The following is a 15488-nucleotide window of genomic DNA, read 5'->3' on the forward strand; positions in this document are numbered from 1 at the left end:
TAGAATTTGTCCTCTGGGTTTGAGGACATTGAATCTAACAGAATTGCCTCCATATCTTGTAAATACGTATACCTTCCCTTCTGTTTCCCAGGACACTCTGGACTTCAGCCAACAGGTAATGCCCTTTAATCTTCTTTTAGAGATAGATTTGGTCTCTGGCTCAGTGGTAAAGAATCTACCTGCCAATGCAGGAGACACAAGAGACACAGGTTTGATCCCTGAGTCAGGAAGATTCCTTGGAATAGGAAATAGCAACACACTCCAGTATTCTTGTCTGGAAAATTTCATGGACAGAGGAGCCTGGGGACTACACTCCCTAGGGTTGGAAAGAGTCAGACACGACTGAGCAAGTGCATGGGCACAAGCACACACGTGCACACACATACACACACACACACACACACTTGGTCTCCTAGAACTGATCGTAGAGATGACAAGACAGGAGACAGACATAATGAGAAAGATTTTGAATTCTAAACTTCTTCTTGACACTTAGTAAAAGGCCAGCTCTCTCAAGTAGCTTTGGCTCAGGGATTTTTAGGAATTTTTTCTCACTTCTTACAGTACTGCTTTGATCCTTTGTACTGCATGAGATCCTTTGGAGGAGGGGAAAAGAAGCTGCTTGTAGAATTAATAAAACAACGCTCTTTGTCTCCTGCAGGACTCCTAAACTGAAGTGCATATAATGACACTCATAAGAAGAAAAACCATCTGTTTCAGCTGTTCTCCAGCATGGAAGTGTTACCTGCACTTTTAATCCACAAAGAGATTCTGCAGGTTTGCTCCTGCAGAAAATACCTTTCTTGGTAGCTTCCTCAGCCCCTGATCCTTGGCCTGGAAATTCCCAGTACTGAAGGCAGTCAGTCCTGGGTGTTCATTGGAAGGACTGAGGCTAAAGCTGAAACTCCAGTACTTTGGCCACTGCATGTGAAGAGTTGACTCATTGGAAAAGACCCTGATGCTGGGAAGGATTGGTGGCAGGAGGAGAAGGGGACGACAGAGGATGAGATGGCTGGATGGCATCACCAACTCAATGGACATGAGTTTGAGTGAACTCTGGGAGTTGGTGATGGACAGGGAGGCCTGGTGTGCTGTGATTCATGGGGTCACTAAGAGTCGGACACAACTGAGCAACTGAACTGAACTGAACTGAAGGCAGTACTTTATCTTCATTCTTTCCTGGTCCCTTTTGTATTCAACCTTAAGAGCCTCCCTTGCATCTGAATACCTTTTACCAACATTTCTTTACAAAGTTTTTCTCAAATAAACCTGGAATAAGAGGCAACTGCTTTCAAGGAAAAAAAGTAGAAAAAAGTGGGGGTGGGAATTTCCCTTTCTATCTGTCTTTAGCTTTTTTTGGCAGAGCTAATAATAAAATTAACCCAAGACAGATTAACAGGAGAAAAAGAAACTAATTTTAACTCATGTGCATGGAAGTCTCATAGAAACAGGATCTAAGAGATGGCCAGAGCAGGTGGCTTTTATGCTTTTTAGACAAAGAAACACATTTGTGAGTAATTGAAAGGACAAAGAAACTTAGGTTTGGAGCACTGCAATAGTGAAGAATCTAAACAGAATTTGGGCTTGAGGTGGTAAATTACAGAAGCAACAGAGTTTGTTTATACAGACTTCTTGGTTGAATTCCTGTCTCTGGTGCTAAGTGTGTCTTCCAGAAGCAGGGTGTCCATCTGAACCGATTGTTGTCATTTCAGAGGGCTCCAAAGAGCTCCGGTACCATAGTCCTTTATGCCTCAGTGCAGAGAAGAATTCAGTGAGAGAGCGAAGTGGTAGATAAGAAGTGATTTACTAGAATAGGACACCTGTGAGGTTTACAGGCGGGTGAGCCTGACATGCCCAGACCGACCCAAGAACTTCCTGAGCTACAATTTCATAATCAAAGGAAAAGTGGGGAGGGGGAGAAGACCATCTTTGTCTTTCTTGAGTAGACATGTTGTTTTCATCATTAGCTCCTCCTCCAGGTTGAGTGGGGGAGTTTTCTTGTCCCTAAGTAGTCAAGCTGGTTTACAATTGAATGTTTTATATGTGTGCAGAGAGCATGTCCTAGGGATCATTAACTTCCTGAGCTCACTGGGCAGGATGTGGGTCTTATGACACCACTGTTTTATTGTCTGGGGGCATGTCTTAGGTTACTGTTGCATGGTTTTGCTACTAAGCAAGCCTGTTGGGTTTTGTGGTTAAGTGAACCTGCTTTCTCAAGTCATCATTAATTTACAGGGGTCTCTCATATTTTTTACTTACAATCCCCTACTGGGATTAACTATTTAATCATCTATTTTTTCCCCATCACATCTTTTGCATGAGAGATTATTTCTTGCTTTTAGGGAGACAGAAAGGAGGGTCAGAGCGTCTCTCTTGCGTTAGCCACTTCATAAGTAACATTAATTCAAAATAATCAATATACCATGGTGCCATATTTGGGGACAGACTTCCCTGAGCCCCAACAAGAGAATTTCATCAAGATTCAATCACAGTTTTAATTTTTATTCCTGAATTTTAGTCATGTGTGTGTCTGGTAGATCTCTTTACTTCATTTCTTTGTTTTATCTTGAGTTTTCTGTATTCTGTAATTAGGAATATTTAGTTGAGATAATAGCCAACTTTTTGGAAGTGAAGTAATACACTTCTAAATAATCCATAGCTTATCAAAGAATAAATTCGATGAGAAATTAGAAAACTATTGGAATGTTAAAATAGACTTTCAAAATTTGTGATATACAACCAAAGCAATCTCCAGAGGGAAATTTATAGGTTTAAAATATAAATATATATATTTATATGAAAATAAAAACATATAAAATTCAGAGATCTAAGCTTTTAACTGAAGAATCTAGGAAAAGTAAACTTAACTGAAAAAATAGAAGAAATGAAATAATAAAAAGAAAATAAATGCAATTGAAACTAAATGCATGATAAAGAAAATGAACAGAACTAGAAGGTCTCCTTCCTTTCTTTCATTTTTTAAATAAATCACCTATAATGCTGCTAAAAATAGGGCAAAAATCTAAATTACAAATGATTAATATCCAGAATGCAAAAATATTCCTAAAGAGCCTTCATACATTAAAAAGATACTCATCAGTTCAGTTCAGTTGCTCAGTCGTGTCCAACTCTCTGCAACCCCATTAACCACAGCATGCCAGGCCTCCCTGTCCATCACCAACTCCTGGAGTCCACCCAAACCCATGTCCATTGAGTTGGTGATGCCATCCAAACATATCATCCTCTGTCGTCCCCTTCTCTCCTGCCCTCAATCTTTCCCAGCATCAGGGTCTTTTCAAATGAGTCAGCTCTTCGTATCAGGTGGCCAAAGTATTGGAGTTTCAGCTTCAACATCAGTCCTACCAGTGAATACCCAGGACTAACCTCTTTTAGGATGGACTGGTTGGATATCCTTGCAGTCCAAGGGACTCTCAAGAGTCTTCTCCAAAACCACAGTTCAAAAGCATCAATTCTTCGGTGCTTAGCTTTCTTTATAGTCTAATGCTCACATCCATACATGATCACTGGGAAAACCATAGCCTTGACTAGATGGACCTTTGTTGACAAAGTAATGTCTCTGCTTTTTAATATGCTGTCTAGGTTGGTCATAACTTTCCTTCCAAGGAATAAGCATCTTTTAATTTAATGGCTGCGGTCACCATCTGCAGTGATTTTGGAGCCCCCCAAAATAAAGTCTGACACTGTTTCCACTGTTTCCCCATCTATTTCCCATGAAGTGATGGGACCAGATGCCATGATCTTCGTTTTCTGAATGTTGAGCTTTAAGCCAACTTTTCCACTCTCTTTCACTTTTATCAAGAAGCTCTTTAGTTCTTCTTCACTTTCTGCCATAAAGGTGGTGTCATCTGCATATCTGAGGTTATTGATATTTCTCCCGGCAATCTTGATTCTAGCTTGTGCTTCTTCCAGTCCAGCATTTCTCATGATGTACTCTGCATATAAGTTAAATAAACAGGGTGACAATATACAGCCTTGATGTACTCCATTTCCTATTTGGAACTAGTCTGTTGTTCCATGTATGGGGCAATATAAAGAATTTTGTGCCAGTAGATTTGATATTTTAGGTGAAATTCACTGAAAAACATTACATTTTATGATCTATTTCTGTGTAACAAATCATCCCAAACTTAGTGACTTAAAACTAGAGCTGTTTGAGGATTGTTCTCTGTTCAGGGAGCCGACTGGGCTTAGTGGGTGGTTTTCACGGAAAGTGTCTTGCGTGGCTACAATCAGACAGTGACTGGGGCTGGGGTCCTCTGGAGGCTCTTCTGGGACACTGGACACACTCTCCTGCATGGAATCCCATGTGGCCCCATCAGCAATGAAGACAAATGTCTTACCTGATGGCTCAGGACTCCCAAGAGAGGAAAGTAAAACTTAGCCTCAAAATTTGTGTGGAGTCTTTTCCATCACATTCTAATGATCTAAGGGAGTACAGGTCAGTCCAGATTTATGGGGAAGGGATATATAATCTATGTCTTCATGAGGTAAATGCCAAAGAATTTGTAGTCTTCTTTAATCTACCGCATGAAAGTGTGTTAGTCACTTAGTTGTGTCCGACTCTTTGTGACCCCATAGACTGTAACCTACCAGGCTCCTTGGTCCATGGGATTCTCCAGGCAAGAATAGTGGAGTGGGTTGCCATTTCCTTCTGCAGGGGATCTTCCCAATCCTGGGATCAAACCCGGGTCTCCCACATTGCAGGCAGATTCTTTATCTTCTGAGCCACCAGGAAAGCCCATATGATTTACCTATATGATTTACCACAGCTGACTCAAAATAGACAATCTGTGTAGCCGTACATATGATAAATAAATTTAGATTATCCAGCAATTGAAATCCAAGGCCTGGTTTGCTTCAATGTTAAATTTTACTAAATTTGTTCAATCCATCTGAAATTGGTTTTTATTGACATTTGAGTATGTGTCACAGTAACTTTTCTTAAATAGACATTCAAATGACCTAGTGGCTTTGATTGAAAAGACCCTCTTTCCCCCATTGCTCTGCAGTCTCACTATGGACCAGAGCATTGTGTTTGTGAGGGGCTCTGTTTCTAGAATTTTTTTGTTCTGTTGTGCAGTTTGTCTATACTTGAGCCAACACCACCCTAGATTAATATATAACAACATTAACTCATATAGCTTTCATTATCTTGTATTTATTTCTCCTAGCTTTTTTCCTAATTTTTCAAAATTTTATTGGCCAATCTAAGACTATAGTATTTACATGTAAACTTTTAATATCAGCTTGGCAGTCCTCCCACACCACCACTACCACCACCAAAAACCCCAAAACACTGAAGAAATAAAACTAGCAAGGAATCAAGCAAACAAAATCCCTTGCCATGATGTTAATGAGATTTTTCATTTCAGTTCAGTTCCTCAGTCATGTCCGACTCTTTGCGACCCCATGGACTGCAGCACTCCAGGCTTCCCTGTCCATCACCAACTCCCAGAGTTTGCTCAAACTCATGTACATCGAGTTTGTGATGCCATCCAACCATCTCATCCTCTGTCATCCCCTTCTCCTCCTGCCTTCAATCTTTCCCAGCATCAGGGTCTTTTCAAATGAGTCAGTTATTCACACCAATTGGCCAAAGGATTGGAGTTTCATCTTCAGCATTAGTCCTTCCAATGAATATTCAGGACTGATTTCCTTTAGGATGGATTAGTTGGATCTCCTTGCAGTCCAAGTGACACTCAAGAGTCTTCTCCAACACCACAGTTCAAAAGCATCAATTCTTTGGTGCTCAGCTTTCTTTATAGTCCAACTCTCACATCCATACATGACCACTGGAAAAACCATAGCTTTGACTAGACAAACCTTTGTTGGCAAAGTAATGTCTCTGCTTTTTAATATGCTGTCTAGGTTGGTCATAGCTTTTCTTCCAAGGAGCAAGCGTCATATAATTTCATGGTTGCAATCACCATCTGCAGTGATTTTGGAGCCCCCCAAAATAAAGTTTCTCACTGTCTCCATTGTTTTCCCATTTATTTTTTATTGAATATAGATTTAGAGACAACTGGTTATCTTTAAAATACTCTTACTTTCTCCAAACTTTATATTCAAATCATTTATGTAGATCCATTAATTTCTCCTAATGATGATTTGTCGTTTTAACTATAGAAATCTTACTCATTTTTATCAGATTTATTCCTTGATAATTGTCATCTTTTGGATGCTACCATGAATAGTATCACTTTGATTCCAAGGTATGCTCCCCACCCTCAAAAAACCCTGCTACAAATATCAAGAAAATTCATCAAAGCTTAAGAATTCAAAACCAACCAAAAAATCTACTTTGCGATGAAGGCATTAAACAAAAATTAAATATACAACATCATTTATAATCAGATAAGCTGAGGCCCATCAAAATGTTTTCAAGAGTTGATTTGAGGGAACATGAACTCAAATCCAGCAGTGCCAAATTAAAAGTGGTTAGGAGCACGCCACGAACACAAGTTGGGGAAAAAACTTTTATAGAACCGAGGCAGAAGGAAAGAAAGAAAATTATTTGACTAGCTATAACTTAAGTGGCTGCCTGAGTTGAAAAAGCGTTAAGTGGGTGTTTGTGATTGGTTGTTCATAAATTCGTTTTCTGGGATATGAGTGCATTAACAGGTATTAGAACTGACTTGGGTTTAGGCTTGCTTATGTCGGTTACCAAGGCATTTGAGCCACCTCAGTCTAATGGCCTCCTTGTGTAATCACTTTAACAGTCTCTCCCCTTTCGGGCATCCTCTCACGTTTTGATATTTGTTACTAGCACACTCTCAGTCATCATTAGGGTAACTCATTTCACTGTGAAATTAAGAGGTTACGAAATCACATTTGAAGAAGTTTTTTCTGCTGTTCATCCTATTGTTCATGTTCCTGTTTCTCAAAGCACAATGAGATCTCCGATGTATTACTGCATTAGAGTTCCCGTGAATACCTGTAAGACCCTTGAGAGAACACAGCTCATCAGGGGGACAACTGATAACTATCAGAAGGAAAATACCCAGAGACTGAAATATGCATCTAATTAGGGCTGTGAAGAACCAAACCATTTGGTACCAAATAAAATACTTTATGGGAAGAGGGATTAATCTCTTTTAGCCAAGTGGCTTAATTTTTTGTATTTGAGTTTCTACTAAACCAGAAGTATTTACTATAGTAGACTCCTATAGGCAACAAATAATTTAAGTTCTATTATTTAAAATCACCTATTGGCTCAAAATAATCTTTATGCCAAAGAGGCATATTTTGTGATGGCATATTCTGCTATCCTTTTGAGGTCATGCTGCCTTGATTTGGCTTGCTTTTGTTTTGCTTCTCTTAAAATTTTGAAGAAAAATAGTGGAATTTATAATATATGGAATATTACTATCACTAAGCATGATATCTAAATTTGCTTGCATTTTTATTTATTTATTTATTTTCATAATAATTCAATGTGATACAAATTAGCTTCAGTCTATGTTAAGAAAAGATAAAGTTTATGTTAAAAAAAGGTAAAGAGTCTGCCTGCAATGCTGGAGATCTGGGTTTGATCCCTGATTTGGGAAGATCCCCTGGCGAAGGAAATGGCAACCCACTCCAGTAATCTTGCCTGGAGAATCCCATGGACACAGGAGCCTGGCAGGCTACTGTCCATGGGGTTGCAAGAGTTGCACACAACTTAGCAACAAAACCACCACCACCACATGTTAAGAAAAGGGCTTCCCAGGTGGTGCTAGTGATAAAGAATCCACCTGCCAGTGCAGGAGACATAAAAGACAAAAGACGTAGGTTTGATCCCTGGGTCAGGAAGATCTTCTGAAGGAGGGCATGGCAACCCACTTCAGTATTCTTGCCTGGAGAATCCCCATGGACAGAAGAACCTGGGGGGCTACAGTCCACGGAGTTGCACAGAGTTGGACATGATTGAAGCAACTTAGCACACACACATGCATGTTGAGAAAATAGTCAATGCCAATCCTCAGTGTCCAATCTCATCCTTCCTTAAGCCTAAAATGCACGGTGCTAATATGCCAACCCTCTTACGTATATGGATGAGCTTCTGTTGTGCTCACCACTCCACCACCATCTGTTCCCCACCATCTGTGTCCTCCATTATCAGAATCTGCCTTAAGGTTTGAGATTCACTCTATTCATGATCCAAATATCTCATTGATTCAGAGGCATAAGAATCCCAACCAGACTATGAACCTGTTGTTAAGTCATCTCTCAACAAATAAACCTTACTCTAGTGTTTTCCAGATGAGGACCAGACCATGAGAACTGGATTGCTGGCAGATCCTCCAAATGAGACTAGAGTTCTAATGAACTAGGATATTTCTGATTAACGAGAAAGCCTATAAGATACATTCACCATTTAGACTTTTGAAGATGAAAGGATCACCTATATTCCCCAGCCTCCATGAAGAACTGACTCAGACACCAAAAACTTCAACCTGAGACCCACTTGAAGTTTACTGTATTCAGAAAAATGACAATCACAGTTAGAAGAAACTCCAAGTAATAAGTGTACAAGAGATGCACCCATAGAACTTTCCAAAGGTTCTGTAGCAGGAAAAAAAAGGATCCTATGGGGTCCATTCCAAAGGCATTACATGGTGATAATAAGAAGACAGTGGAAAATGGAGGGAAAACCAATACAAGAAGGAGCAGTAGACAGGGAATAACTAGAGATTAGAATCTGGAGATTGTGGAAGGCATCTTACTCTTAGGGTAAGTAAAGGACTGGGAAGTGCTGAAGCATGGTGGTCTTCAGTGAGGTGAACAATTGGAGAATTGCCAGGTTTGTAAAGCTATTAAGGCAGAAATATCTTCATTGATCTTCTCTGTAACAAAGTCCATTACCTGTAGCAGAACACACATAGTTACTATAGAGTTTAAAACGAATATTTTGAGCTCTTATCTTCAGATTCCTTACTCTTACTCCTTAACCCCTGACTTTGGAAAAGTCTCTTAATATTTGTGTGACCTCTCATAAATGCAACCTTTTCAACATGAACTGCTATTTCCTACCTTCCGTGAAAGAATGAAGCAGCAGGCCATGTTTCATTTTCTCTTAGATCTTCTGACACCATTTTTTTTTTTTCCAGAACGGAGGGGCAAAAGCAGGCATGGGTCTCCAAGACATTTCCACTTCATACAGTTACCCTAAACCCCCAAAAAGTGACACTCTGGAAATGCTTCAAAGCTGATGTCTTATCTCAGGAAATATAAAGCCAGGAAGTGTTGTAATCTTGAGGTTGGCTTTCCCAGATCATTGGACTCACTATTTTAATGTGAAACAACTATTTTGGGTACTGGAGATAGTTTCCAAGACTGAAGGCATGATCTTTGGTGACATGTATGGAATGGGGTGTAGGAATGCAGGGCTTTGGAATATCAGATGATGACAATGTCTGATTCTGTCCATTGTGATAAATCAGGAGCCATGACTTTTGGAATGGTTTTCCTTTAAAGGCATCGCATGTCCTTTTCCTCACTCTTTTCCTCCGCTTGAATCATTCCAGAGATGTCATCCTCTGACCACAGCAGACTCACCTGCAGGCGCCTCACAGAGGCCCTCGGCGTTCAACGGTGTTGGCTTTGCGCACGCCCTTGATGATGAAGATGGTCCCTGCAATGATGCCCACCAGAGCCACAATCAGGCCCAGGGCACACACTGCATTCTCTGTGGTCTCTGGGAGGGGGGCTGGAGCTTCATACTCTGGGGAAAAATAAGTCAGAGTACATAAGAAATGCATGTGGTAGGGAGCAGCACTTAGCACAAAATATATGATACTTAGTCAAAAGATTTTTTTTTTTTCATCAATTAAATGAGAGGAAGACAGGACAATGTCAGGGAATTATAGACGAGAAGAGCGGAAAGCAGAGCAATGGGAGAAGACCAGAAACCAGAACTGGAGCAGTCGTGAAGCAGATCCTCGGGGTCCCTAAGGACCAGACACACGCATCACAGGAGGAACAATGAAGTAAAGGAGACTGAAGGACGGTACTCACCCCAGTGCTTGAGAAGAGGCTCATTCAAACCCAAGTGCTCCACCTTGCAGTCATAGACATCCTCTGTTGTGGGCAGGAAGGGGAGGTAGTGGAACTTGCGGAAAAGGTGGTCATTCCTGGGCAGGAAGACCGTCTGTGACACTCCATCAGTGACAGGTTTGCCATTTCGAAGCCATGTGACACTGATCACGGGTGGGGAGAACTTGTCAATGAAGCAGATGAGTGTGTTGGGCTCTCCCAGTTCCACAGGCTTGTTTGGGAGCAGAGTCACTTCTGGAGGAACTGGGAGACAAGCAACAGAAATTAGCCTTCCCTGCTTAGCCCTGCCCCTCTTCGTCCCATCGAGGCTGACATAGCAGCTAAAACTGTCTTGGGAATATATGCCATGGTCTCAGATACCCAGCTGTTATTCCCTCCCCCATGAAAAGGGAACCGGTACTGGGCATAACATATTCAAGGACCTCATTCCTGGCTCCCCCAGCATGGACTCAGGGCAAAGGCTTTATGACAGACTGTGGTTGCCAAAGACAAGATCTTAGCACATCAAGAAAGGAGAAAACTCCTGAAGTTCTTGGGCTGGTGGCATAAGAATGTGGGGTTTGCATACGACAATAATAGGCCCTGAGGGGAAAGTCTCAGTAACAAAACACAAAGAGCTCAAGCATCTGTTTAAAGCTACAATTCCCAAGTCTAGGAGGACTGGAGCAGAGGTACCATTGGTGTTTGGGGTGTTGTTGGAGCGCTTTATCATGATGTCCAGGTTGGCTTTCATCACAGCCATATTGGCCAGGGCACCCTGAGCCTCAAAGCTGGCAAAATGTCCAAATTCTGGAAGCCGCCACACCGTCTCCTTCTTCCCCATATCCACGTGGAAAATCTCATCACCATCAAAGTCAAACATAAACTCGGCTGATTCCTCAGGTTTCAGATAGAACTCAGCTTGGATGATCACATGATTCTCTGAAAAGACAAGAAAGGGGGTCAGGGTGGGAACCAGGAGAGGAAGATGGAGAAGAACCCAGGATGTGAGATGCACATATGTGGGCCGGGGTGGTAGAAAGAGAGGGCCATGTGGGAAGGAGTGATGGAGAGTAGGGATAAGTTGGAAGACAAGGCCTGCGTGGAGGACATTCGTGTTGAGCAGAGCTAGGGGTGGAGAAGCAAAGGGACAGTGTGAGGGCTGAAGGAAATGAGGGCTGAAAACCCAGAGTTTCATGAAGCTTTTGTTTGAATCCATGTTACTGACTGAGAAATGATTCCCTCTTTAGAAATCAGTAGCAGCGCTTATAAGAGAAATGTTCCCTCACACTCTTGACTTAGAAATTAAATCTCCTTAAGCCAGAATCCCAGGGCATGTCTCAGAGCACTGCAACTCTAAGAAGAAACACTGTTTAAAAAGTTGTATATGAACTTGGAATGAAATTAAATCGCAAATTCTCATTCAGCCACCTAGTGATCTTGAGTAGATCACTTTATCTACTTGTATGTAGGTTTTCTATTATATTGTACTGTGGTTTTGTTTCTTTGCTGGGTTTGTTTTTAAGATGAAATGAGACTAGTTTTAAGTAATTTCTTAGTATATCATCAGGACTACAGCAAGCACTTTAGCATCAGAAATAGCTTTGTGTTTAAGGACCAGAGCCATGAAATGTATGAATGGAGATGATGGTACCCAAATAATTAAGTGTGAGACCTTGTAGCATTGTAGAGCACTGACTTTTCTGTATCCATACCCACATCCTGCATCCCTCTGAGGGGATGATTATATTTGGATTGACCTCATCACCATTCCCTTATGTCTTAAAGATCTTTAAATTAGACTGTCATTAAGGGACACATTCTATTATGGTTGACAGGGAGAATAATCTGTACTAAAGGAATAGTTGATTTCAAATAAGAAAGCTACAATTGAATAGTATGTTGCCTTTGTGGTGTATGCAAATGAGAGGTGGGTTTTAAACTCCAACTGTACATTGATAAACGTAGGGATTTATTTCGCATTTGCAGCTATAAACACACACACACACACACACATTCTAACTTCCTCTTTTCACTCCAGGGGAAGTTATCTTTTATGGTAGGCATCCTCATATATGGCTCTTTCTGGGCAATAGAAACCTACATCTGTCATCACGAGTCTTTACTTATTTCCAGCCTATCTGCCACCTTGCCACCCTCTTTGGGGGTCACTCCAGGTGAGGAATATTTTTCCATAATAAACCCACACAATATTTGCTCTGAAGATGGGAGAGAATAACATCAGATTCTTCACTTTTTACTCATTTTTCCACTCTCTGGGAAATATTACTAAGCAATAGTGACCAAAGAGCCCTGTAAGTTCCATTCTAATTGGGGCTGTTACTGTCCCAAGAGGCTGTCCATTAAATGTGACTCATATCAGCATATCTGCCCTTCCCCCTCCCTTGGGTGGATGGTTGCTTTTTGATGGCTTTCCTTTATAATGGTCTTCAATATAATATTGTGCTCCAAATAGGCTGATGGGATTCATAGGCCAAAAAATAGCTACCAAGGTAAAAATAGCTTAGAACAGGTGCCAAGAAATTCTGATATTTTTTCTGATTTAATCCTCACAAAATTACAGGGATGTTTTAACTTTTACTAATTTTCCAGGAATGAAAAATGAAAGTACAGAAAGTTAACTTGTTAATGCCTGTCAGAAAATATCTCCCTGCAAGTTTGGTTTATATCAAAGTCAATAGCATGAATCAGTACACAGCTCAATTTTGCTCCTCTAATTTTAGTTGTACTTCTTGGTTTTACTTACTCCAATTCATGGTGAGGAGAGAACTCTTCCAATTACAATTTATTATAATTCTAGAGTTAGACCCACATAACACCTATCACACTTCTCTTTCATTCTAAAGACTGTCTTGCAAATGTCCACAGTTCATTTCTCCGAAGCTCTCAGAACTTATTTATTCCTAGTTTTGAACTCTCTCAGCACTTACCTTTAATAGCCCACGATTCCTGTAGGCCGATCAGGACAGTGATGAAAAGTCCTAATATTGGGACCCTGGTTATGGCCATTTTCTTCTTCGGTGTCTCGATGAGAGTCAGTGTCTTGATGAGAGCTCAAGGTGGATTAGAACAGACAGGAATATGAGAAAAGAGAATGTAGGGTGTCATAGAATCTGACTGATTAAAAATTTAAAATCAGTTGAGCTGCAGCCAATCAGAAAAATCTTTTGAGATGACACTGCTGCTGCTAAGGGAAACACTCTGGCAAAGGGTCCAGGAAAGGAGAAGCTGTGTGCTTTAAATGAAAAGGAACTTCTTAATTAACCAAACAAACTCACAACCAAACAAAAAGAATGAAAAACTGAGTTTTCAAGAATAGTGGGCAATCATCCACAGACTCTTCCAACTCAAGCCAAGTTCTAGAAAGGGATCTACCTGAAGCACATTAGTGAGAATAGAATCAATGGGAGTATCCTAAGGTGAGAGTTAATGGCAAATCACGGTTCTGTGCTGTGACAGCTGGGGAATTTATTTAAGGGACAACAGATCATATAAAGACAAGGTACAATGTCAGGCTATGAGGAATGCCTGAATCTTGGCAGTGCCGAGTGACAGAGCTTCACTTAAGATGCCACTTTTTACTTGAGGATTCTCCTCAAGTGTCTTAAACTCCAAGGTGGCCAATTCTGTCCAAGAGCTTGGGATCCTTGGCTCTTTAGTATATAGAGAACATTGGAGGAGAAACTGGGTTCCAACACACCCAAAGCTGGAGAGAGATGGAAAGCTGTACCTTGGAACATAGGTTGTGGTTACTGGAGACAGTAGATAGGAAAGAGAGAGCCTATTCCTAATTCTTATTACTCACATATCACTCGAGATTGGAGAAGACTGTTGGGCACACATCTATTTTTGAAGACTCAGATAGATGAATATATATACAGGGCAGAGCTTATTTTAACTGGAAGATTAAAGATAATAACCTGCAGGAATGCTTTACCATTCTTTCCTCGTGATGAAAGTTCTGATTCAAAGAATTTATTTTGATGCTCACCATTGAGAGTACAGAAAGTTATGTCATGTTGATAGACCTTCATGTTTTTGAAAATATAGCAAAGTAGAAAACTTGTTAAACCACCCAGAAAAGGCTGGGATCCAGATACTTCCAAGGAGGAGAGACCTGGCAGTGCCACGGCTCATGAGATGGTGAGTTCACAGCTTAAGATTCAGTACATATACTTAGGGTGGATAGTTCATACTCTTTTCTACACTGTTGAGGCCTTACCCTGCCCTACAACTCTCCTCACAATTCGTAAGAGTCAACACTATACATGGTTGAGTGTAACTAAGAGTTTTGAACATCCTCTGATAGGGACTTCTATATCACTGGGAGGATGCACGAACAGTTCTGCCTTAACATTGTTGAGGACTGTGCTTCCTAAAGATAGTGGAATGAGCCAGATGAGAGTTCTACAGAGTAAGCTGCGCTGCTTATCATGTGGTCTTATACTGCAGGCTCATCATCAACTCTATCCCAACCTCCTGTAATCACACTTAATCAAGAATGACCTTTCCATGCCTTCCCTTTGCTGGCTGGCATAATGGCTTGTTCTTACAAGATGCTCAATAAATGCATAGTAAACTCAGAGACTACACATCTTTGCATTTTTCATCTTATAATAGCACCTTCAACCCAAGTGTTGCCCAGCAACATATGATGTCATTTAGTCCTAAGGCACTGATTGGTTATTCTCCTGAGATTACTAAATAGGGGAGTCTTTAGAACAGACTTTCAGTTCCCTTTCTATGTGATGAGAAAGAAGTTTCTATTTGGACATTAATCACGGTTCCCTGTTTTTTCCTGACCTCTAACTTCCTGTGCGTTTGAGGGAATTTCTGAGGGTACCTGAATGAGGTTGTCTCTGACATTAAAAGGTGAGGAGCTTCTGTACTAGTCAGAATTCATTCAGGAAATAGAAATCCCTGAGGACACCCTACACAGAGTTATTTATCACAATTCTACTCTATTATAGGGAATTATATCTTCAAACTGTTAGGAAGCCTGGGGGAGCTCAGGTCAGTGCAGACCCCTGACTCTGAGAGGGAGGGACCTGTAGTAGCCACTGCTGACATCATGGCTCCTCTAGAACCCAAGAGGAAGGAATGTCTTGGGAACCCAAGGATGCTGCCAAGATTTTCGTCTGTGAACCCTTGTGTCCACTACCTGAGAAACTCAGCCTGTCTGTGCTTCCCGAATCTCACGATACTAAGTTTCACTGGCAGAATGCAGGCCACATTCAGAAGCCGGGGGCCAGGGAGATCCTGGGAGATGCAATATTCTTAATTTTATTCCTTACCATATAGACAAGGGGCTTCCCAGGTGGCTCAGTGGGAAAAGAATCTGCCTGCCAATGCAAGAGATGCTAGTTCAATCCCTGGGTTGGGAGGATCCCCTAGAAAAGGAAATGGCAACCCACTCCAGTATTCTTGCCAGG

General features: G+C 41.1%; 1 protein-coding gene across 1 annotated transcript; it reads right to left on the minus strand.

Annotated features, from left to right (window-relative positions):
* Positions 1-8450: 8450 nt before the first annotated feature.
* LOC109577042 (mamu class II histocompatibility antigen, DR alpha chain) lies at positions 8451-13159 on the minus strand. Its single transcript, XM_019985772.2, has 5 exons — positions 12987-13159; positions 10732-10977; positions 10018-10299; positions 9559-9724; positions 8451-8865 (listed from the first exon to the last, which is right to left on the minus strand). The coding sequence occupies exons 1-4, from the start codon at positions 13063-13065 to the stop codon at positions 9570-9572; spliced, it is 762 nt and encodes a 253-aa protein (XP_019841331.2). The 5' UTR covers positions 13066-13159; the 3' UTR covers positions 8451-8865; positions 9559-9569.
* Between the last annotated feature and the right edge of the window lie 2329 nt (positions 13160-15488).

The sequence above is a fragment of the Bos indicus genome, chromosome 23, assembly GCF_029378745.1.
Source record: "Bos indicus isolate NIAB-ARS_2022 breed Sahiwal x Tharparkar chromosome 23, NIAB-ARS_B.indTharparkar_mat_pri_1.0, whole genome shotgun sequence".
Classification (NCBI taxonomy): domain Eukaryota; kingdom Metazoa; phylum Chordata; class Mammalia; order Artiodactyla; family Bovidae; genus Bos; species Bos indicus.